At 43.4% G+C, this 24,633-nt stretch overlaps 2 protein-coding genes and 1 long non-coding RNA gene across 4 annotated transcripts in view; 2 read left to right on the top strand and 1 right to left on the bottom strand.

Moving 5' to 3' along the window:
• The first annotated feature begins 7 nt into the window (after window positions 1-7).
• Window positions 8-16,006, top strand: GDPD1 (glycerophosphodiester phosphodiesterase domain containing 1). Its single transcript, XM_053960922.1, has 10 exons — window positions 8-312; window positions 4,587-4,629; window positions 7,874-8,009; window positions 8,555-8,600; window positions 9,154-9,272; window positions 9,873-9,962; window positions 10,691-10,824; window positions 11,304-11,363; window positions 12,140-12,191; window positions 12,713-16,006. The coding sequence occupies exons 1-10, from the start codon at window positions 177-179 to the stop codon at window positions 12,833-12,835; spliced, it is 939 nt and encodes a 312-aa protein (XP_053816897.1). The 5' UTR covers window positions 8-176; the 3' UTR covers window positions 12,836-16,006.
• A 2,388-nt stretch (window positions 16,007-18,394) lies between these two features.
• Window positions 18,395-20,417, bottom strand: LOC128797949 (uncharacterized). The gene is made up of 3 exons (XR_008434293.1): window positions 20,261-20,417; window positions 18,840-18,884; window positions 18,395-18,749 (listed from the first exon to the last, which is right to left on the bottom strand). It is a non-coding gene; the product is annotated as an uncharacterized LOC128797949 (long non-coding RNA).
• Window positions 20,418-20,785: 368 nt separating this feature from the next.
• The window catches only part of YPEL2 (yippee like 2), a 33,331-nt gene continuing 29,483 nt past the window's right edge, over window positions 20,786-24,633 (top strand). The window contains exon 1 of one of the 2 annotated variants that reach the window (XM_053960908.1): window positions 20,786-20,863. The gene's annotated coding sequence lies outside the window, so the exon portion shown is untranslated. The remainder of the gene's footprint in view (window positions 20,864-24,633) is intronic. The other variant, XM_053960907.1, reaches the window with a different exon arrangement.

Genomic DNA, 24,633 nt, shown 5'->3' on the forward strand with positions numbered 1-24,633 from the left:
TCCTCGCGGCGCCGGGGCGGCTGCGCGGGCGCAGAGGCTGCGCTCCCTCAGAGCCGCCGCTGCCTCGGAGCCTCCGCGTCCCGCAGCGGCTCCGCCTCGCCGCGAGCCGGCTGCGGGCTGGGACAGGGACACGGACCGCGGCAGGACGGGCCGGCGCCGCCGGTGACAGATGCAGGATGTCGGCCACGCTCTACGTGCTCTCCACGCTGGGTGGATACGTCCTCACCTCCGCGCTTCTCCTCAAGTGCCCGGGGCTGCTCCACCGGCCCAAACGGCAGCGCTTTCGCTGCCGGCACATCTCGCACCGCGGCGGTGAGTGGGGGGGGTGCGGGGATGGAGGGGAGGGGTTGCGGGAGCCTTTCTGCTCTCTGCCGCTCCCGAGGGACGGTCCCCGCCCGGCTCTCGGCGCTCAGGGCTCCGCGGGCGAGGCTCCCTCACGACCCCGGGGCGCTGCTCTGGCCCGCCGGGCGCGAGGGGCTCGTGAGGGACCGCGCGGTGTCCGTGGCTTGCAGCGGGCTCCCTTTAAACCTTCCTCCCTCAGCCTAATTTTAGGTGCCACCTGCTGACCAGTGCCTCGGTTCAGCGCGGAATTAATCTCCGAGGTCCAACCGCGCTAGTCGAAAATCAGCTTTTTCTTTTTTTTTTTTTTTTTTTTTTTTTTTTTTTTTTTTTTTTTTTTTTTTTTTTTTTTTTAGTGGGGCGTGATGTTTTCCCTCTCAGACGCGTCTTCTTTTTTTTTTTTTTTTTTTTTTGTTCTACTGACGATTCTGTATCCTGGTATTTCTCTCCCCAACCGGATGGGCGTCTGGCTGTTGCTTAGGTCAGGGTACAAGAGAGCAATTTTCTTGCCTCTGACCTCCTGTTTGCTTTGCTTTCTGCTTTCAGGGGAAGCAGAATTTGCTGTGAGTCTGTTCTTGCTCCCCTCGGTGTTGCAGGCAGTGAATGGCTCAGTGCCCTGGTAAAACCCACTCCCATTTGAAAGTCAGGCATGTTGATTATGTCTAAAATAGGCTTTTAAGTTTCTCCTACCTATTCCAAAGCATTGGGAGGGGGGGAAATGGAGCAAGGTGTGTCTTCCTGTTCTGTAGAGATCAGCTCTGTGCTCTTCCCTGCTGCCTCACCTAATTTTTGAAAATAGGTAGTTTGCCAGTAAATATTTTTCTATATTTTGTGTGAGAGATGTCTGTTGCTGAGTTTAAACAGTTTTCAATACCATATTTAGTGCCAGTTTATGCGGGGTTTGATCACAGTTTTAACCCTTTTTTTTTGTCCTTAACAAATGCTGCTGCCTTGAATTATCAAAATATAAAAACTGGAGCTGATCTCCTAATGATTTTATTCCTAGCACTTAAACTTGGCAGTTTAAGTTTCTTTGTAACTATAGCTTTAAGCATAGCATAAAATGTAGCTTTTTGTGTGGACTATCTATATTATCTGTGTTGCTTTGTATTTATATTTTCCCTTCAGTGAAAGAAAAAGTTCTTAATTTTAAGGGTTTCCTAGTTTGTTTGGTTTTTTCTTTCTTATTTGTAAGCTGTTAAAAACTTGCAGGCGACTTTGTTGGAACTTGGAATGATCCCCTTAATCTTCTGTTCTCACTCCTTTACAAGCACCTTAGCTAAGATACACAGCCCTAAGCCTGGAATGCGAGTGCTTGGGCCAGTTGCTCTAATCTCTGTCGGAACAGCAGGAAAGCCTCGCTTAAGGGAGGATTATTCCTCAGGCATTCAAAGTCCGCGGTCTGTGAATTGTTCCTGTGAAATCCACCTGAGGCAGGAGGGCAGCCCTGGACGTTGCAGCAGCTTTTTGCTCATCTCAGGCGGAAGATCGCTCGTGCTTTGCTCTGCTTGGTGTTTACCCTGTAACATAAATTCCTGCGGGCCTTGAGCTCTCGGGCTTTAGTCATGCTGTAGCTTTAGACTCAGTGTCAGGTTTCCTATTGCATTACTCCAGTTAGCTGGGGCAGATCAAGGTAACGCTTAACTTGTTTGGCTTTTTCCTCTCTGGGATGAAACCTTGTACAGTCAAGTTTTTTAAGTCTGAGGGGCTTGATTTATCTTGCTTTTTCATTCGAGAATTTTGTCACCTCATTTTGTAGACTCATCCCTGAATTATTTCTTCATGTCTGCATAATTTTATAATTGGTCATTTCTGAGAGCAATTTTTGAGTCTTGATATTCTATGCTGGAGTCCTCTGTCGATGCCAGCAGCCCTGGATTGCAGGGTCTCTGAGAGAGGGTAGCATGGTGATCTTTACACAGAATAATTCAGATTGGAAGGGACCTCTGGAGATCACATCTGACCAGAGCAGGTTAACCAGGACCCGGTCCAGTTAGGTTTTGAACACATCCAGGGATGAAGTCTCCACAACCTCTTCAGGGAGCCTGTTCTAAAGTTTGGTCACTCTTGAAACAAAAAAAGGGGGGTATTCTTATGTTTATAAACTGAATTTCCTGTATTTAAACTTGTTCCCATTCCTCTTGTCCTTTCCCTGAGCACCACCAAGAAGAGTTTGGCTGAGTCTTTACTCTCTCCCATCCAGTATTTACACCTGTAGGATCCTCCCCAGCCTCTGTTCTCCAGACAAAGCAAATCCAGCACCCTCAGCCTCTCATTGCACACAACAATCTCTCATCCCTTAATTTTCACAGCCCTTCCTTGGACTTCCTCTGGTAGATCCATGTCAATCCTGTGCTGTGGAGCCCAGAGCTGCATGTGGTGCTCCAGGTGTGGTTTCACCAATGCTGAGCAGAGGGGAACAATCACCTCCCTTGACCTGCTGGCCCCAAAACCTTCTGAAGGTCATCTCCTTGAGGCAGTGCTTGGTGTTGGCTCCCTCCTGCTTGCAGAGTGGGAATGTGCCCTCCTCATGTCTGGAAGTGCCATTTTGCCTGGGGAAGTCTGTTCCTTGTAGGGAATGAGCCCATGAAGCTGGAGGCTGTTTGAGAAAGTGTCAGAAGCCCTTTGGTCAGCCCAGCCTTCTCACTTTTCAAGGGAGAAAATTACTTTTGTCAAGTAACTTGTGTAGTTCCCTTTTCTGCCTGTGGTTGTTGATTCAGAATTCCTCTTTCAGCTGATCTCTCAACTTTGTTCCTCATTTCCCCCAAAATGCTACAAGTCAGGCATTTGCCTCACCACCCCTGATATGTCACCATCCCTGGCCCTTGACCACCTCCCTGCCACGTGATTTGTTAGATCAGCCACTTAAAAGTTTTACTTTTGGAACTTTCTGCCCAGGGAATGTTAGGGATACTCTTGTTTTGTTCACAAATTGAAGACCTGACTCAGGTGTTTTGGCCCTTCCCTCACCATTCAGGATGTATGGGCTGGATTGCCACAGCTGATAAGTTATCTAAAAACTCAATCATTATTGCAGTTAATTAGTAACTGACCAGCCAGGCCCTGTGCAGGGGATTCCCAGCTGGGTACCATGAGGTTCTTGTGTTCTCCTTTGTCCCGTGGTTCACTTTTGCCACTCGGCCAATTCCCAGTTCTGCAATCAAATCCCATAAAATGTTGGTGAATGTCTGATCACAGAAGCTGCTGTGGACTCACCATATTGTTTTACATTAAACCCTGCAGGTTTCTGTCATCATGGTTCTAAGTTAAGTCTTCCATTTTGTAAACCTACCTGAGAACAACAGTTTTAAAGTGGTGGTTGTGCATTGCTTTAATTAAGTAACTGAATGCAGGTTTAGGTAAGTATGTCCTGGTGAGGTCTTGTTAATAGGCAAGGCCTTAATTAGAGCTCTTATAATTGCTGTTTACAAAGTCTGTCATTCATCACTGTCAGAGAGCAGTTGAAATTTGCATAGATATCTTCATCAGCATGTGTATCCTCCTGAGGTGGTTTTGTTTTTCAGTCTATAATATTGCCTATTATCTGAGGTGGGGAGAAGGCACAACCTTTTCCAGTCCCTACTCAGGCTGATCTTCAAAGGTTTTTATGCAGAGAATGCTGGCTTAGGAGTTGCAGAGTTTAATCTTGCCTGAGAGAAAATTAAATTTGCTTGTCCTTTTATTTCTTAACTGAAATTGATGTGTGTTTCATTCCTTGTGTGAGACTTCCCTTCTCCTGCAGCACAAACCTTTATTGACAGATCTGTGTTGTTTGGGGAATATCCCTGCACTGAAAAAAGAGGTTGTCAACCATTTCACCCCAGCTGGGTTGTACATTTAGGGAGTGTCAGCTTTAGAATGTCTTGGGTGCTTTAATTCATAGCTTTTTGGTTTTCTTTTTTCTTGTTACTCTTCCCCCTGACTCTCAAATAGATTTTTGCATGTACTTTCCCTATGCCTCCTGGGCTTATTGTCCTAGCTAAATACCTCTGGTAAAACAAACACTTTGATTTGATTATTCTAAGTGTTACACAAATCTAAGGTAAGTTCTTTTTTAAAATCATTTTACCTGGAGAAGGTTGTGTCTTTCCAGTACATTGGTGGCAAGAGAGATTTCTGCCTTGAGCTTCATCCACATTTCTCAAAATATGTATATTTTAAGACCTGTTAGTTTTTAATTACATTTTCAGTGGGATTGAGGAGAGAAAAAGGCTGTTGTGTAAGTTTTATTTTTGTTATTTCTGTAGGTGCTGGAGAGAACCTGGAGAACACAATGGCAGCCTTTCACCAGTGAGTACAAAAGGATGAGAATATCTAAATTAGGTGTTCTCAGTGTCTTTAGTAAATGAAACAACCAAGGGAGGTGGGACTTCATCATTTCTTTGGGGTCACAGTGTCCTATTTCTGAAAGTCAGCTCTCCTCTGGCTAACTCCTGTGGATTGCCAGACATCCACTCCAGTTTCACCAGAAGGACTTGGGATACCACAAATTATGGTCTGTGCCAGTAACAAATGGAAACAAACCCTGAGGCCTGAGCTGTGCTAGCCAGTAAAACAGCAAACAATACTGTGCTTAATGGTGATTACTTCTATTAATTTGTTTATCACTATAAAGCAGAAAATGCTGCTGTTTATTTTTTCCTGCACTCACACTCTGCAGTCATGCAATGTGTGAAAGCCTCTTACTCAGGGGTTTAAAATGGGGTTGGGACCAGAAAGGCTTTTAAGCCTCCAGCATTTAAGTAGTGAATTTTAACAAGGTTCTCAAAGGCATTTGAAGAAGAAGCATATCTAAAACTCCAGCTGCTGCTGAGAAGGGACCACATTATGTGGGCTCCTCTTTGTTTTCTTTGGGGTTTTTCTAATTTGCTTTGTGCTAAGGAGCCTCATCAGTTTGCTGTTTCACTGCAGCCTGAGGGGTGCCAGCTTTCCCAACCAAATAAAAGAAAGTACTGCACTATTTTCTATCTCCATGGAAGCTCAGCATAGTTTTCTGTGGCTTTTTGTTTGTTTTTTTTTTTTCTGCTGGCTTGCCTTTTTTCAAGTCTGCTACCAGACTTTCTGAAAGTGATTCTTCCTTTTTTTTTAACCATTTCTTAATTTTCATGTCATATCATACTCATTCTTTACATGAAGGTCTCTTGCAATGGAAGTTACTCTATTATCTATTTTTATTTTATTCCCAGAAATAAGCAGTAATACTTAGAGTAAGGACTGTGCTGGGGGTAATACATTTTGTGACAATGTTTTTCTGACTCTCTTCTGCCCGTTTAAATTATTTTACAGCTGTGGTGGAACAAATGCATTGAGGTCCAGTTTTTGAACCCACAACAGCTGCCAGTAGCAAAGTTCATCTGAGTAAAGAGAGCCAGGGTACCTCTGCAGGAAGCAGAGCAATTACCTCCTGTTAGGAGTGGAAACTCTTCTGGCTCCTTTTGGGAAGGGGTAAAGGCTTTCTCCATCCCATTTGCTCATTCTCATCTTCATAAGTAAAGCAGCAAAAGAAATGGGGTAGAAAATCAGTGATCTAGCTGGTGAAAAATGGTCAGGGGTTGGCTCAAACAGCTGATAAGAGCTGATCAGTTTATAATCCATCAGATTCTGTGTGAAGCCAGACAGGGTGTGTCTGCAGGAGCTGTCCTTGCAGGTTTGCACAAGCAGGAATATTTGGCTGTTGCTGTAGTTGAATCCAGAAGAGAATGTGTATATGGGGGGAGGATGCCTTTATTGGCAATTTCAGTTTCTATGCTGCTTAATTTACAAATATTCTGGAAGGAAATTATAAGCTTTTAGTACCAAAGACAATATTTTTTTAGTTTTGTTTTATTAGGTAAAATGCATACTAGATGGGGGGGGCTGTAATCTTGTCTTACCATATTTAAATGCTTCTGTGGTGCTTTTAGGTTATACAACAACAGATTTTAAGCAAGAGCACTCTCACCCTAATTTGCAAATGTGAGCCTAGCTCACAGTTTGAGTTCTGGAGCAGGTGGATCTGAATCCACAATGATGTCCTGAATCTGGAGCCTTCTCTGGAGCAGTGTGAATTTGACAGAACAAACTGATTTCCAGCTGGGAAAGCTCAGCACTTGAGGAAGCTTATTTAGCAGTGAGCTGCTTGTAAGGGCCTGGCAAAGTCTCAAATTTGTTAACAAGGAAAGTTGTTGTTCTCCCCTTTCTGTGCAGCATCAGCCCTGACTTTTTAAAGCAAGAAATATTGCTAATAAAATCTGCTGGTGAAATGATAAAACATGGGAACATCTACAGATTTGGCAAATCTCCTGCAGCAGATTTGGATTTGCTTTCCCTCAGGAGGAAAAAATCACCCAGTACAACCTGTGATTCTTCCATATGTAACAGGATTTTGTTCTTCTAATTCTTAATTAGCAGCACTGGCAAACAGTTCACAAATTGGCTTTAATTTGACAACCTTCCTTGATCATTATCCCAGCTGGACCAGAAATTGTGTTAAACACTTTAGGGAGTATGTTCTGATTTATTTTTTTGTTTGTTGCTACATTAGTGGGTGTTCATGGGCTGTGTTCAGCAGCCAATAAAGCCCACAAGGAAAAGGCTGTTGCAGAATTTACAGAGCTTTGGGTCTCAGGTAGGCACAACTCACAGGTGGTGTAGGCTTGCTCAGAGATGGATAAAAAGCTTTTGAAGGAAGGGTTCAGACTTTTATCTGTTTGCTGGAATGACACCTCTTTTCTAGTTAAATAAGCAATTCACTGCTCATTGCAGTAAAGCTTTTTTTTTGTGTGTGAGGTTTCTTGTTCTTATTTTCATCAATATCATTATTACTTTTTGCTTTCCTTAGTCCTCCTATGAACCAAACTACTGTGGAATGGATTTGGGATTGAATTAGAGCTTTTCAAAGCAGTGGGTTGGAACAGGAATAGTTATTTTGCTTTGAAAAATATGACTAGATATGTAGTGGTTTATTTCCTTTTTAATTTGAATTAAAACTTCTTCATTAAAACAATAGTTTAAGGTTGTTTTGCTACCCAATAAAACAGCCAAAAGCCTGAAAGTCCCACTGCTAATTTCCTGATCCATCCCTTCCGGATTCATGTAAATAAAGTAAAAAAAAAAACAGCTTTCACACCCCTGTCATTTGCTGTTTCTAACCACAGATTTAATTTCTTTTTTCAAAACCTCACTTCCTGCAGTGGGCAGATGTGCTGCTGCTCATAAACACCCCACTCCTTTCCTGACCCAATCCTTTAGGAGCAGGTTTCTCAACCCTAGGGTGGCAGGCTGCAATCCACAGGTGAGCTTCCCAATTCCTATGGGAGACAGAGCCAAAAATCCCATCTCTGCTTCAAGAGATGTTGCTTATTCTTGCATCAGCTTCCCACTGCTGCAGAGATTGTGAGGATTCCTGTTTGCTCCTTGCTCTGCAGCAGGACTGGGAGGATTCCTTGCACCATTAAAGCATCCAAAGTCCTTCCAGTGGGGTTAGATGATGGAATGTGTTGGGTTTGGAGCTGCACAAAGCACCCGAGTGGTTCAAGGCAGCCTTTCCTTGCAGCGCGGTTAATCTGGGGACAGACATGTTGGAGCTGGATTGTCACCTGACAAAAGATGAGCAAGTGGTTGTGTCCCATGATGAGAACCTGAAGAGATCAACAGGAGTTGATGTCAACATATCTGACCTCAAATACTCGGTGAGTTGAGGAGAAAATGGGCTGGGGGGTTGTTGAAAAGTGCATTTATGGGGTGGGCAGGGGGCTCTGTGTGTGCCTGGTGCCCAAACCCAAAGGGGAGGATTCATCTCAATAAAAAACCCACCCCTAAACTAAACCACCCTCACTAAACTCCCTGTGCAGTCAGAAGATCACACCTGGCACATTCCACAGGGTGATTTCCTCCTCCAGTATCAGCTTGGGTGAATGGCTCTGGAGCTGGGATGTTTTGTCACACTGATGGCAGAGTGACAAAAGCTCTTCCTGGTGTGACCAGTTTTTAGGGGGAAAACTGGGAGATGAACCCCCCCACCTCAACAGTGGAATTTTCAGAATTCTCAGACATCTGGGAATGTCAACTACAGGTGACACAAATCTAAGAATGCCAAATAGTGCAATTAATACTAAAAGTGGTGCTACGAAATCAGTTTTTTGGATAAGAAGTGGCTTGTAAATTATTTTTTGGAGGAGGGTCATGATTATATCCCTACATTTGAATTGATGTTCCATTCCTCTTTATTTTTAAGGAACTTCCACCCTATCTCTGCAAGTTGGATGTCACCTTTCAGAAAGGTGAGATGTTTGTGTCTTGCTGTTTCAATTTTCCATTTTGTAGCATGGCAGTTTCCTGCTTTGGCCAAGGGAGTAAAAAAGTGCATTTGCTTCTCTCATGACAAAAAGAAGCTTCAAAAGAAAAGTATAACCCTGGCTGTAGAAACCAGTGCAGTAGTTACTGTAGGTATGACTTAGAGTTCAGAAGGAAATTCTGTTCTCATTTGGTCTTTTTCACATTAATCTTGTTGCATTTGGTGTGTGGTAACTGAGCCTGTGTTTGCTATTTCAGGATTTTAATGTTGCCTGCACTCCTACTGTTGCTAAATAATGAGTGAATTTCATGAAGTTAAAACCTGAATGTGCAACATGCTCAGGGCATTTTCATTATGGAAATGAGCTTGTCATAGTTAATTACAGCTGAATGAAGTCATTTTTTGTTTAAAAATGTGATTATCCTTAGAACTTTATACTTTTATTAAAGTTTGAAGCTAATGAGTGCTCTGACATTTCTGCTTTTAGCTGTGGTTTGTTAAAAGTGGCCACAGCAGTGAGAAGTTCCTTGTTTCCCCAGAATGTCAGTGTGAGGGGACAGACAATCGTATCCCACTCCTGCAAGAGGTCTTTGAGGCATTTCCAGAAACTCCTGTCAACATTGACATCAAAATGAACAACGACGTGTTGATCAGAAAGGTACATGAGAACCTGCTGAACTGACAGTGGAGGCAGGGGAATGATGCTGATATTCCAGTTTTTTGGAGTTCTGGCAATCTGTGACAGCCAGATCTGTGTTCTTGGACTGCTTCACCCTTCACATGTTGGGTCCTGCTCTCTGTGTGAGGTAATAGAGGAGACAGAGAAGGGTTCTTGTGCAAGATGTTCTGTAAAAGCTCTTTAGGACCCTTCATCTGCAAGAGAAACTGCTCCAGCACTGCTGGAGACAAGTTTGGTTTGTACCTCATGGGGAAGGGCCTTCTTAGGGACTGTTGCTCTCCAAAGCAACATAAAAACGTGATGTTGTTGTGTAGATGTGTTCAACACAGAGGGCAGTCTTTCCAGAAAATACTATTTTGTCATTTAGGTTTCTTGAATTCTTTAGGGTTTTTTGTAGCTATAACCTGTTGTCCTGAACGCCTTTTTATTTCCCATCAAAGCATCCCAACCAGCTGATGATGGGAAAGAGTGAAGAACTCTTTCCTGTAATGATTTCCAAAGCAAGCAGAGTTTCAGTAAAATACTGCTGCACTGAATTTCCAGTGACTCCCTGTGAGAGTTGTGCTTTCTGTGCTGCAGGTCTCAGAGCTGGTGAGCCGGTACAAGAGAGAGCATCTGACCGTGTGGGGCAATGTCAATTATGAGATTGTATGCAAATGTTTCAAGGAGGTAAGGCTGAGTCCAGCTAAGCTTTGTTACTGTGTGCTGACAAAACCTACAGAAAAGCACCCTGCAAATCAAGATTTAACCAGCTAAGCCAGGCTTCTACTCGTGGTGAGAAATTCTGTGCTCAGATTGTTCTGCTTGCTGTACTGCTAAAATAAGACAAGCACAGTTAACACTCCTCTACCCTGCCATAAAATACTTGAGGAATTAAGCTTAGTCATGTTTTATTCTTGTTTTATGAAATATAGGGCATTGCAATTTTATGCCAGGAGTTCTTAGAAGCCTATTTTACACATCATTCATCTGATAAAAAGCAATTTTTCTAAGGATTGCTGATTGTCTGTTTTTTAGCATGAATATAATGGATGTGGCCACTAGTGGACACAGTTGCATCAGCATAAAGCTGTTGTTTCACAGCTATAATTCTCCTCCTTTTTGTGCTGAGGAATTTTACAATTTAGAATTAAATTAAAATTGTGCTTAGTCCAAGGGAGTTACACATCTGAGTGAAATCCATCTTGTTGATAGTTCAGTCTAGTTGATTATTTCAATTTATCTGTGCAGGACAACACCCCATTTCCTACCTGAACAGCAGTTAAATTTATTCACATAAAGCAGCTTAATCTCAAGTGTGATTGCTGAACTTCAGACATGCATTGATGAGTAAATTTAATTGCAACAGAGTCAAAATCTACCAAGGTAACTGAGAATCTCTTTCCTGGTTCCTGCAGAACTCTGACATTCCCACCATCTTCTGTGCCCAGCGTGTCCTCCTGCTCCTTGGCCTGTTCTACACTGGGCTGCTGCCATTTGTTCCCTTCAAGGAGGAATTCTTTGAGATCCCCATGCCTTCCATCATCCTCAAGTGAGTTACAGCCCACTGCTGCACCAATGTAAAGCAGGTGAACCCTGATGCCTCCCTGAGCACTGCTTTTTTGGGCTGAGGTTGCTTTTCTGTTGGTTTAGGCACTTCTGGAGATTGCTGGGAGAATTCTGTGCACAGTAATACACAGCAGTTCTGTACCACCAACTAATTCTTGCTCCTTTCTCTTTTCTTGAGAACAAATTTATCTGATAGGGCCAAGAGACAAGTCAGCAGTAGGGTGGAAATGAGATTTCACAATCTTTCTCATTCTTCACTCAAAATGCTGCAGAATTCTCATCTCTGCTGCTTCTCTTAAATGTAGCTCATTTCTATAACCCAATTCTACGTCACTGTCTTGAGCAGTGAAGTTACTGCTCTAATTTGAGCAAGATGAATTCTTTATGTTCCTTTTGCAGGAACATTTCAACTAAGATTTTAATCTGTGCTTTGGTAATTTTTGGTTTCCTCTTCCTCAACAGGCTGAAAGAACCAGAGAAGATGTCAAGAAGCCAGAGATTTGTTATCTGGCTGGCTGACACGTAAGATTTTTGTCTGATTAAGTTTTTATTTCTATTTTGCCTTTAAATGAACACTTGACTCAAACAACTAAGATTAGCTATTGCTATAGCTATGCATTATATATTTTCAGTTTCTTCCAGCTTTTTGTCAGTGCAGGATAAATCAGATTCAAATCTTATGTAGGTGTGCTTTATGCTTTTATTTTCCATACACTGAAGCTTTCTAAGGTGCAGTTAAGAGTGGAAATTATTCCAGTTGTGTCTGTTAAGCTTCTGTCCTTCAGTGTGCTCAGCTAATTAACATGCAATTAGATGCAGAATGCAGATTTTGTGGTTGTGACTGTTTTGTAATGTTGTCGGAGGAGAGACACTGTTTGCCTTACAAGGAGGAACACTTGGCATTTTAAGAATATCTGTGCTTCAGAGGGGATTTAGTCACAGGTTTTCAGTGACTGCAGTGTCTCCTAGCCCTGACATCTGTTAGTTTAATTTCTCCAGTGGCCAGGACATTTTCATGTCTTCTGGTGGGAAGGATAAAGCCTCTCCTGAAAGCTGAGTGGTTGGTTCATCAGACATGGGGTAAGGATTTCGTCCTGCAGGGTGAAGGATTTCTCTGCTGGATTTGATCTTCAGCAGAGCTGATACTTGAATTTCTTGAACTGGAAGTTTTCTAGAATTGGATTTCTCTTGTGGAAAACTCTACACACTGTATGGAAACTTCATTGCAGGTCATCAAAAGACACTGAAAATTCCATATATACTTGAAGTTGTTAATTAATCTCCCTCTCCTTTCCCAGGCTGCTGATGAGGAAGGCACTGTTTGACCACCTCACAGCTCGGGGCATCCAGGTACAGTGGGGAAAGCTAAAGTGAGAATTCAAACCAGACACAGCCTTGAAAGAGGTTCCTGTTCCCCCCAGCAAGTTCTCTGTGTTTCTGGGACCATGAGTTGTTGTTTAGTTCCTGAGCAAAAGCTGCTGCTCTTATATTTGCAGTGCTCTGGCTGCAAAGGTAGATTTGTATACCTGAAAAAAAAAATAGTTTTTCATTTAAATCCCTTGAAATTTAGGGGTTTTTTTTCCTCACTTCAAAATTAAGCCTATAAAATCTGCAAAACTGGTTATCTGATGTGGGGCTTTCACAAAATAATACTGACTTTTAGAAGGATCCGAAGTCTCAGGTAGTAATAAAAATGTCCTTTTTGGAAGGTGAGGGGGGAAAAGTTCAGTATCAGTGTAATCATTTCTCATTTTAAATATGCAGCAACATCTCTCTCAGATCAAACAACTTAGGTCAACAATTTTTAATTTCTTTTTAAAAAGAAATTAATATTTCCTGTAATAACTTGGTTGTTGTATCCCATTTCATAGGTGTACATTTGGGTACTGAATGAAGAGCAAGAATACAAGAGAGCATTTGATCTTGGAGCTACTGGAGTGATGACAGACTATCCAACAAAACTGAAGGAGTTCTTACATAATTACCCAGCATGAAGGAAGAAAACTGAGAAAGTCCTTCCAGAACAGATTGTGAGCCCAGGATTTTCCTCATTAAAAAAATAATTGGGGGCAGCATGCACAGATCATTTTTGTTGGAAAAGATGTAACTGATGATCTGTTACCTTGTTTTCAAGTCACTACCTAATGTCAAGGTTCTCTATTTATTTTAAAACTTTAATTCCATAGTTTACATTTGTAAATAGCTCATTTAGTAACAGCACACTTCACAAATGGTGATGATTAGGAAGAGAGTTGCCTGATAAGGTACCTGTAGATAATAAAAAGCATTATCTTGCCTGTCACAAGTGTTCCTAAGCAGCTGTCCAGACATGTCAGTTATTCCAGTTATATTCTAGTGAGCAGAAACTGAAGAATTTCTGAAAGTGTAGCCTGTGTGTTTGCATTTCTAGTGTTGCTTTTAGATTTCAGGTAACTTTAGAGCAGAAAAAAAAAAAAAGAGAAAATAAAGAACAGGCACAGGAGAAATAGCAAAGCAATCTCTGTGACTGGCCAAGTAGTGACGTGTACTCAGTGAAGGCAGTCACTTTTAGCCAAAATTAACTCAGTATAGATTTATTCCATTATTCTCACTGACAAGAATGTTAAACTGGAGTTGGAACTGGATTTGGGCCCCATCTGAGGTGATGGCAACACTGTGACTTGTTAGTCCAGGTCTAAACACAGGATTTAAACCAGGATCTGGGTTTGAGTGCAGTGCAGGGTCCAGGTTTGCCCCTGGCTCTGGCCTGCCTGTCATGGCAGTAGCTGGATTTCCAAGATGGAAAAATGCACTTGTTACAGATTACACTCACTTTGAAAAAGCCTTTTCACCATGTCCTAAAAGTCTTTTGCACATCTGTGGTTCTTGACGAACGGGAAGTTGTTTTTTAGGGCGAGGGACCAAAGAAGTCTTAAGTTTGGTCAGGAGTTTCAGGGACAAATGAAAATGTTCCTATTAAATGAATTCACCCAAAGCAGATTTTATGTGTATTTATAAAGGGAGGAAGTGTCAATCTAGAATGTGTACAGACTTTAGTCTTTTCTCTCCACAAAAATCCATTCAATATCCATCAGGTTTTATGTGCATGGACATGGGGATAAGTGGCAAAAGCCAGGAAACCCCAGGTGTGATGGAATGGGGTTAGGCAGGAAGGTATTTCTGGAAGCTTCCCATGCTGCTGTGTCCTTGTGAGCAGGAGTTACCCCTGTGTCACACAGGTTGGAGCCTGCAGTGCCCGTGTGCCTTGGTGTGCTCATGTCATGGCTGGGGGTTCAGGGGTTTGATTTTGTGGCTTAATGACACCCAGTGTATAGAGCTCAGTCACTGAACCATCAGATGCTCTCTCTAAACAAGAGTTTGGGTCCAGCAGAGTCTCTTTCAAGAAAGGATTTCATGTGAAAATAATAGATCTTAAAAATAACCACAGTAGTCAGATGTGGTTTTACTGCAAGGAGCAGCCACTGAGCTAAAAACTGATTTTTAAGTTGTTTTTTTTTTTTTTTTTTTCCCCCTGGTAGCTCAGATTTGGGAGGGTTCTTGTTGCACCCCCCTGGCTGCTGTGCCATATTTATAATTTTTATAATTTAACAGCATCTTTGCTGTTCCACTGCCTGTCAGGAGGCTGTGAGAATGCCAAATCCATCTGCAGGGAGAGTGTTTGTTTCTGCACCACAGTTCCTTTCTGAGGAATATGTCTGGATGAAATGGAAAAAAACTGCTGCATTTAGGATTCAAGTGAACATGTGCTGATGGGGGCAGATGAGTTAATGTTGTCCTTTTGAATATCTGCCTGGTGAAGATGACTGCAGATTCAATTTCCTCCTAATTTAATCAGCCTTGTTGCTTATTGAATGGAAGAGAGGAAAATGTAACTTCCTAACTGTTCATGGGGGGAAAAGGATGAAATTATTTATTAGGTACTAAGCTTTCTGTTTCCCTCTCAGACCAGTTCTGTCTGGTCACATAAGTGCTAATAATCAGTCAAGTCACAGCTCTGCCTGCTTTTTTAGAAGCCACAGAATAGTTATAGAAAATGTTCCACATGCAGCTCAGTAAATTAAAAAATTCCACCTTTCTGTCCTAATCTGGGTTTATTAGCAGTTTGTAGCTCCAGATAGTTTTTTATGTAATGTGTTTTTTTTTTAAACTCAATTTTATTGCTATTGAATTTCTGACACATGCACCAATATTAAGATGCAGATATAATTATGGTTTTAGAGAACACTATCAAAAACATATTAAAACTTGTTTGTTTCAGTTAGGAAAAGTTAAGTTTTAAAATACCAGTTTTGATCTTACTTTGTCTCAAGTTTCCCTCAACAATAAATAAATAAACAATTTTCCATTATTCTATATTGAATGATAAAGCACGGGTAGTGAAATGACAGTGTTTTATATTTAATATTTTTATTCTCTCTCTAGTAGTAGAGATGGAAATTTCTGCCTTCTAAAATTCTCAACACATTTTTCAACCCAATTTTTGTCAGACCACCAGTGTCCTTGCATCTGATGGAGCTTCTGGCTGTGCTGTTTATACATTGACCTCTCTTGGATAAATCTGCTGCTCAATATCTAAAATTTGATTGGGAGGGAAAGGGTCCAATGCTGGAGAAGCTGCTGGATTTATTCACTCACCTGTTTGGGCTTTAGCACAAGAGCTCAGGTTTGATCTCATGGGACAGATAACGTTCCATGGGTGAATCCCAGCACCAGTGCACAGGGCTTAGGCCATGATAACTGTTTGTAACAAACACCATGGACTTGGGGTAACTGTAAAACATTTGTTCTAATCCTTGTTTTGAATATTCCAGAACTCGCTGTGTCATTTTTAAACCACTTGTACAGAAAAGCTTTTGTTGAGCACTTGCACAACTGTCCAGGAGGATGTTCAGTTAATTTCTCCCTCTCTCTGAGGAGAGATTATTTTCAGGTACTTTTAACTCTAAATATTGTTTTAACACTGTGTTCTCAACCCTGTTGCAAACTGTTTTATGTATGAAGGATGGTTGCATGTATTTCATGCACTTTTAATTTGCAGAAAGTCTCGTGGACCTCTCTAGCTCCAAAGCTATGCAGCGATTTTTCTTTTCATGTCAAGAAGGATTTGATGCTTTTGAAATGTGGCACATTAAAACATCTTTGCTCATAAAAAACCTAAAACTGAATGCTTGTTAGGTGTGACTTCTTTCCCTAAAAACCTGACCTCTGAGAGTGGTTTTGTGTTTACAGTGTCCTCGGTGTGAGTTTGTGTTCACAGGAATTTCCCTTGCAGCAAGTTTCTGTCCTTTCTGATGATCAGCAGGATAATGTTTCCTCTAGTCCAGGAGGAAAAATTTCCAGCTTTCCTGCTGGATTGCCATTAAATTCCACTAAATATTAGGTTTTAAGTGTAATTTTAAAGCTGTGAGGGTTCATATTTAGGTAAGAGAGGTAAAGTGGGGGTTTGTATATTACAATATTTAGTAAATTTTAAAAGATTTTTCCAGCATGAGGAGAGGATTCTCCAGATGGCTCTGGATGCTGTTTGATTTCTTAAAACACATCCTAAATATCTGGTAAATCACAACAGGGAACTGGGGGGCATTACAGAGTCTTTTAACATGGAAACTCTTTCTCTGTGACTGCTTCAGGAGGTGTCACCTGCCACAAATCTGCAGCTCAAACAGAATATTCAGAACAAATTCACAGCTTATTTATCCAAAGCAAGAAGGCTCAAGGTGCTGATTATTTTAAGGAATTTTCAAGATATATACTATAGTATTATAATATACTTCATATTTTATATACATTTTAAAATAGATTTAGATATACCTGAAGTCTATACTTTTATATATATGAAGTATATATTTTTATGTATACTTTCTATATAATACTTTATATAATTTTAATACTTTTTTATTTATATAAAAGTATATTATATATGCTTTTATATATTTATTATATATAATATACTTTTATATATTATATATAATATAATTTTATATTATACTTTTATACTTTTGTATATTCATTATATATACTTTATATATTTATTATATATACTTTATATATTCATTATATATACTTTATATATTCATTATATATACTGTATATATTCATTATATATACTGTATATATTTATTATATATACTTTATATATTTATTATATATACTTTATATATTTATTATATATACTTTTATATATTTATTATATATACTTTTATATTTATATATACGTTTATTTATTTATACTATATATACTTTTATATATTATATATAATATATATATTTATTACATGTAATATATAATTTTATATTATACTTTTATACTTTTATATATTTGTTTTATATACTTTTTATATAGATATATTTATATATTTATTATATATATAACAACATACTTTTTTTTTTTTTTTAAACATTGATTTGCCCCTGAAATTCCCCATGTCCGGTGAATTTTAGTAGGAAATAAATCTGCATGTCCCTGCTCCCTCCTGCCGCGGGAGGCCGCCAGAGCCCGCGCGTTCCCGCTGGATTTCCAGAGGGATCCCTGGTCCCCGGCGGGATGGGAGCCCGCAGAGCTGCAGCGAAGGGAGTCGCTCCTTCAGTCCCACATCCTGACATTTTACCCTCGAGTTACGGAAATCCTAATTGTAAACTCTGGATTATTGCTATAGAAAGGAAAACGAGGGAGCGGCTGTTGGGGTGGTTTAACAGCTGCACAGTCGTGGCTTGGTGATTTTTGGGGCAGGAAGAAGCACTGGGGGTTTTTTTTGTTGGGCCAGTAGTGAAATGGGGAATTGAGTTGGACCAAAAATAGTGAAATTGGAAAAAAAAAAAAACAACCTACTTCTCTTAATGATGGAAACACTTGAAGGATGCTTTCTGATGTCTAAAAAAATTCAAAAATCCCCTTTTTACAAATAGAGAAAAAGGGCAATAGCAGGGGAGGAATCGTGGTTAAAAGGCCATTAACACCTGCTGCAAATAAAATTCAGGAATGCCAAGAAACTGAGATTTTATCAGCTCTAAACACACACTTCATTCCCAAGGTGTTGGGGCAATACCTCAGTGGGTGATCTGGTATTTTCTCCCCTCTCAGGATTGCCTTGACAAAAGCTTCCCCCAGGCAGTGATGCTCGATCAGTTGGGCTTTTCTTGTTTAAATGATAATTAAGGTTTAAACTGATATCAGACACAGGGAAAAACAGTAGCTGTGCTGCTCAGGCTCCAAAAAACGAGCGTTTGCAAACAGTGAAATTAAAAATCCTGGTTAGCTGTTCAGTTGAAAGCTGACTTGTAATTATTATAGAGCCAAAATTCAGATTTTTTTTTTTTAAATAGATTTCCCTAAATCTCAGCTCAGTAGAAGTTTTCATGGTGCTGCACAAGCTGTGCTTGCAAAGTTTGCAACCAAACTAACCCAGAATCAAATGTGAAAATGGGATTTGAAGCTTTAATAAGTAGCATTTCACCCAACCAGTGATTTATTTTACAAAAGCAAGTGAAATTCTACTTATAAAACACTGTTATCCCTAAAAACCTTCCAATTTTTGTAAACCATGTGCTTTAGAACTTAAAGAAGAAATTTTGGCTTTTTTTTCTGATGATATTTTACTACAACCTCAGTGCTGTGTTAGCCCCCAGATCTCCATGGTGATGCTGAACTTAAAATAATTCCAATTTATCATCACCCTAAACCAACAAACAACAGAAACCTTTGCATATAAACAATATTGATGTTCACCTTGTAAATAATAATGTACTGAAAAATCCTGCTGTGCACGTGAGGTGAAAAAAAAATTCACTTCTTTGCAGCAGCCTCTCGATGATGTAAATTTGTTTTGCTGGTGGTTTCTTGTGGTTTCTGGGTGATTTAAAGTTCAAGTAAATTCTGTCACCATTTCCTGCCGATAACCTCGTCTAGATCTGTGAAATACAGAGCTTTTAGCACTGGGGACAGGGGCTGGAAATCTGGTTTTTGCTTTTTGCTGCAGTCTGGGGAAGGCAGGAGGTTACCGAAGAAAAGGAGAAACCTTCAAAGCAGGCTCCTCTTGCAGCTGCCTAAAGAGAACACAATTAAATTAAAAAAAAAAATAGCAATTTTCCTCTTTATTGGGTGTGTTTAACAGCTGCTAACTAGGCTGGTGCTCGGATCTTTGTTAGCAGCGTGTTTAAATTGTACCACGAGTGTACAGGGGGTGAAAAAAATGTCATTTAGTGGTGAAAATCTGGTGGTGGAATTCCTCACCCAGCTGGTTCAGTGATCAGAGGGGTGGGCTTGGCTTGTGTGGAATCAAAATAATTTATAGCACGAGCTAGGATGTTGTTTCACCCACAAAAATGATCAGAATTAATGGAAATTTTGCTTTATTATTCCACGTATTTAACATTTGAACCAGAGAATTGTTCTTACTACCAGTGAAGGAATTCTGCAATAAAATATTAAGAATTTCCTTAAGCAGGAGAGAGAAGAATAACCTCATAAAGGAAACATATTTCAGCCCTGAAGATGCAGAACTTTAATCATGGATGTGAGAAATGGGCAGATTAAAAAAAAATAAATATTTTTAATATTGGAAATGTCCAGGGGATAGTGGGAAGAGTCCCTGCCCATGTCAGGGATGGACTTTAAGGTCCCTTCCACCCCAAACCATTATGGGATTATTAAACCTGTACTTTATACACGGAATTATTGTTATTAGGGAATAAAAATGTGCAGGGAGAAGCCCTCAAATGCCCTGAGCTGCTGGGTGCTGGTGTGTTAATTACAGAGCTTTGAGGGGCTGGCATTTAATTGGGGTTAAATGCACCTCTGTTGGGGTACAAATCTGCCACGATCTCTGCTGGAAAAATTCATGGATGGAGATTTCCAGGAGAAATATCGGAATATCCTCATTTTTGCAGTTAGCCCTGTGGCGTGGTGGAGAAGCTGGGTTGGTATTGGAGGATTTTGGGGTTAATATTGGTGGATTTGGGGGTTAGCACTGGTGGATTTAGGGGTTAATATTGGTGAATTTTGTGTGAATTTGGGGGTTAATATTGGTGAGTTTTGTGTGTTGATATTGTGTGGATTTGGGGATTAATATTAATGAATTTTGTGAGTTAATATTGGTGGATTTTGGGGTTAGCACTGGTGGATTTAGGGGTTAATATTGGTGAATTTTGTGTGAATTTGGGGGTTAATATTGGTGAGTTTTGTGTGTTGATATTGGTGGATTTGGGGATTAATATTAATGAATTTTGGGGTTAGTACTGGTGGATTTGGGGGGTTAATATTGGTGGATTTTGGGGTTAGTAGTGGTGGATTTTGGGGATAAATTCGTCAGTTTTGTGTCTCTGCTCTGCCGCTGCTCCCCCACCCCCAGGGCCAACCCCAGCGCCCACCCCGCGCACCAGACACCGCTAATTACCGCCGTTCGTTAACGCGCGCTAATTACCTGCGCGGGGAAAGACGGAAACACCGCACCACCATGGGACAGTGACCGCAGCCGCCCCCTTTCCCTGCGCCGTGACCCCGAAACCCGGGACCCCCGGGACCCCCGGGGCCGCGCATCCCCCGCGCATCCTGCGCGAATCCTGCGCGCATCCCCGCGGGCGGGCGCGGCGCCTTTAAGAGCCCGCGCCGTGTTTGTTGTGCGGCCGCGCGAGCCGCGCTCCCATTGGCCGCGGCCGCGCGAGCCGCGCTCCCATTGGCCGCGGCCGCGCGAGCCGCGCTCCCATTGGCCGCGGCCGCGCGAGCCGCGCTCCCATTGGCCGCGGCCGCCGCAGCCGCTGCGTGCGGGCCCGCCGGTGCGCGCGGAGAGGGGCGGGAGCGCCGCGTTCTGAATGGCTCGGCAGAAATGGGCTGCGGCCGGCGGCAGCCAATCGGCGGCGTGTTGCTATGTGCCGGCGGGCGTTGATTGGTTCGGGGCGGTGTCGCTCAGCGCGGGCAGGGTATAAGGGGAGGGAGCAGGCGGCGGGCGGGGGAGGCGCTGCGGGCTCTGTGCGCGTCGGCGGCCGCCGCGCTCGGTCCGCGCCGGGACGCGCTCGGTGCGGCCGCGGTGAGTGAGGGCGGCACGGAGAGCGTGAGGGCGTGAGGGGCGAGCGGCCGCCGAGGAGAAGCGTCCCGGCCCGCGCGCCGCGGGGCCGGGGCTGGGCGGCCGCGCGCAGCTGCGCCACAGCCGCGTCTGTGTCCGTGTGTCCCCGTGTCCCCCCGTCCGCCCGCCCCGCGGCCGCGCGGATCCCGGGGAGCATCCCCGGGGGGCTCCATCAGCGCCGGTGGAGGAGATGGGGGAGCCCCCGGTGCTGGCGGTGGGAGAGCCGGGCTGGGCGAGCGGCGGCCTTTGTGTGCGCGGCCGGGCGAGGGGATGGAGGAGGGGGGCAACAGGTCCGGCCGGGAGGGGCTCGGTGCCACCGAGCCGGGGAGCAGCGAGGAAACACCGCGGGAGGAAGAGGAGGAGGAGGAGGAGCAGAGGTGGTCCTGCCTCGCCACCCATCTGGCTGTGGCGGTGAACGCACCGCAAAGCCTGACCGTGCGGGGGGCTCGGGCAGTGCCCCCGCGGAGCTGCAGCATCCTTCCCCCGGGGCTCCGGGGCGGCAGCTCCGTTTGCCAGCGGTGCTGCGAGCCCCTGGGGCCGCGGCCGTGCCCAGCTGGGGCTCTCTGCTGGAGCGCTGCCGTCGTGCCCGGGGGGGGCTCAGGGATTGCGGGGCACCCTGGGGATGCCCCGGCCAGGGCAGTTCTGGCACACGGAGCGCCCCGAGCGGGGTGGCTCAGCTGCTCTGCGTTGTTGCTGTCGCCTCTGATAAGGGTGTAGCAGCTTCCTCTTCTGCAGAGCTCCGCCGAGGGCCGGGGCTGAGGGTGAAATGGTAACGGGGTTCTGCATCTCGCTAGAGAATTCTGCGTTTGATCCAGAAAAACCAGAGAAGTTCGAGGCGACAGAAGTAGCCCCTGGGTCCATAGCTTCAGGTTTTAATGCTGATTTTTGAAGTCAAGCTGACTTGAAATGCTCCTGTTTAAAATGTGATTTGAACGGGGTAGGAAGAAAAGACGTGGAATCCTTGCAGCCTTCCCCTACAGTTTACTGGAGTGGCTCTGTCCTCACCTTTTTCTGTCTTAGAAAACAGCCAGAGGAAGGCCTGTCAGACCAGTGTTCCTCGCGTGCAGCTGGGCAAGGGCGGGACAGAGCACAGCACCTGCCTCCCTGCCCTGCCTCCCCAGGGCCTGCTCCCTGCTCCAGATCAGGACTTTTCCTAATGCGTTTACGGTTCCTTAAAGCTGGGCACTGCAGGGAAGCCTGTGCTGAGTGAGAGGGTTGTAAACAAGCAGATACTGAGGGAGCTTGCCGTGTAATCCGTGAGAGGATTCTGCCTGGAAAGGATGTGTTTTGTGACTTCATCCTCGCAGAGCACTCCCACTGATTTTGTTCAAGATCTCAACGTGTTGGATCCACGCCTCTGGTTCCTTGTAAACATTGTTTGCTGTGTAACAGCAGTGCTGGAACAGAGAATTGAGCTGTTCTCCTTTTCTCCCTGGATCTTGTTTCCTGCTGAAAGGCCGTGTAAAAGTGAGGGCTGAGCTTTGAAGCTGAAGTTGGAATGCTGTAGGGAGGGCAGAGACATTGTTTTCATCTGATGGAGATGTCAAGTGCTTCTCTTACTTATTTATTACTTTAGCTTTCTTTGCAGGTGTCTCTTTCCCAGTGCCAGGATTGGAATATCTGGCAAAACAGTCCTTGAGCTCCCACGTGTCCTCTGGATCCATAGATTCTGAATAAATTATTTCCTTTCCTTGCTGTTTGGTGTGTGCAGTTGAGTCAGGGTTGTGTTGAAGAAGACAGCATCCCTACCTGTAAATCCACATTCCCTCAAAGGCTCCTTGACTCATGGATTGAAACCTGTTGCTGAGAGAGAATTTAATTAAGGAACTGGTCACTCTGGTGTCGGTCCTGGCTGGCACTTCAGAAAGTTGGGACCTCCTTCATCTGCTGTGGTTCTACAAAAGCATTGCAGGGATTGCAGAGGAGTAAAAAACCATTTATTTCTTGTTCTTGCATCACGGCCTTGCCTTTGGCCTGTGTTTGTGGAAGAAGAGACACCAATAAAGCCAGGCTTTCATTGGGCTTTGGTCATTAACTGGCAGAGCTTTGTTTGCTTAAGCTTAAGCAGAGTCTTCATTAGAGGTCAGCTATGGAGTGCTGGAGCACAGGGATCACAGAGTGGAGTCAGGAATGGGGAAATTGAGAGTTCAGTTCCCTGGGCTGTTCTGAAGCTGATCAGGATGTCCAAGATGTAGCAGAGTGTGTTCATTTCTTGGGAACCAGGATACACAGCTGTCTTTTTCCACTGCTTGACAGAGACCTGTAAGTTGGTCCTTCAGGATGTTCCCTCTTTTCTGTGCCTGTTTGCAGGTCTTGTCTTTCAGATCAAATCACAGTAACTAATGGCTGAGGACAGGTTTCCTTTTGCTTCCAGAAGCCAAGGGGAGTCCATGGAAGAGAGGGACTATTCTGACCCAAAGATTTTTAATTTCTTTAGTGCAGATCTTTAGCTGGTAAATCAGTTGGCTGTGTGACGCTGGTTGAGAATGTGGATTTCTTATAGTTTGTCTTTTTGGGGAGAATAAAAAGACAGCTTTCTAGGAGTGCTGTGCCCTGGATGTGAATGCTGTTCCCTGTAGCCCCTGTTGGTCCCTGGTCCTCATGTCCCTGGATTTTGGCAGTCGCTGATCTCCGAGTCTGGTTCCTGCCGTGTCATTTTACCTTTTTGTCCCCATTTGTCAGGGTCTGTGGCTGTCCTGCAGCACATAAGCTGAGTGTTCTTGATTCTTCTCCTTCTCTGCAACCTTTTACTGGACAGCCACATCTCCCAGCCTGCCTGGGAGCTTTTCCACCCTCTGATGTGGGATGTGCTGGCCATCGGGAGCAGCTCCGTCTCCGGAAGCGTCACTGGACTGGCCAAGCCACTTAAGGCTGCAGGAAATAACATAATTAATGAGACTTAGTTCTCCCACATCTTGTACCTGACAATCTCAAGTCACTTGACAATGCTAATTAAAGCTAATCACGCTCCTCTGTTTTTAGTAAATAGCTATTATCCCTGCTTCACTCTTGCTTTAACAAATGATAGTGCCAGGCGCTGTGAGTCACTGGAAGTTGTGGGAATGCAGCCTGGTGGAGCTGCCTTCCGGTCTCCTCACCAACAGGTCCATCTAGAGATGGGTTTTTTACACCTGCTCAGGTGTTGGTGGAGAATGTTAGAATGTGAGATGTTTTGCTGACTCAGAAAAATACAACTTTTAGACTCCTTTTTTCTTCACTGCCGTCGTGACTTGTACAAAACGAAATTCCCGCAGTTGAGCAAAGGCTACTAAAAGTTCCAAAAGCTGAGGATGCTTTGAATTTGCCCTTCAGAGAAGGTTTTGGTGTGCTAAGAGAAAAGGCAGAGTGGTGTCATTTCTCCTGTTTCACACTGGCACCACAAGGACAAAATGTAGTGTGGTGTGACCTGGGCATTGCACGGCCCAGCCGTGGAGCTCCAGAAGAAATGTCTGAGGTTTCACTGATGAAATATGGCTGGAGCAAGATGTTACTAAAAACAGACTGTCCAGCATCACAAACAAAAATAAAAGATGGGGTTAATTATTAACTGTGGGGAAATAAGAAATCTTCACGAGAGTCCCAGGAACTCCCAGCTCAAACATGCGTCAGTTCTGTCACAGAACTGCGTGAGGTGAGTCAGTTCACCTGCCTTGGCAGGCTGAGAGGATATCCAGGAGGAACTAATGACAAACCTGGCAGGGTAACAGCTGACTTGACCTTCTTAAACTAGATTC

The sequence above is a fragment of the Vidua chalybeata genome, chromosome 20 (assembly GCF_026979565.1).
Source record: "Vidua chalybeata isolate OUT-0048 chromosome 20, bVidCha1 merged haplotype, whole genome shotgun sequence".
NCBI classification, from domain to species: Eukaryota; Metazoa; Chordata; class Aves; order Passeriformes; family Viduidae; genus Vidua; species Vidua chalybeata.

Bases quoted from the DNA above. Each gene is read 5' to 3' on its own strand.
- GDPD1 (XM_053960922.1), top strand. From the start codon at position 177: ATGTCGGCCACGCTCTACGTGCTCTCCACGCTGGGTGGATACGTCCTC. The intron at 8,010-8,554 runs GTGAGTTGAGGA...TTTATTTTTAAG, and splicing joins TATCTGACCTCAAATACTCG to GAACTTCCACCCTATCTCTG. The intron at 12,192-12,712 runs GTACAGTGGGGA...CCCATTTCATAG, and splicing joins TCACAGCTCGGGGCATCCAG to GTGTACATTTGGGTACTGAA.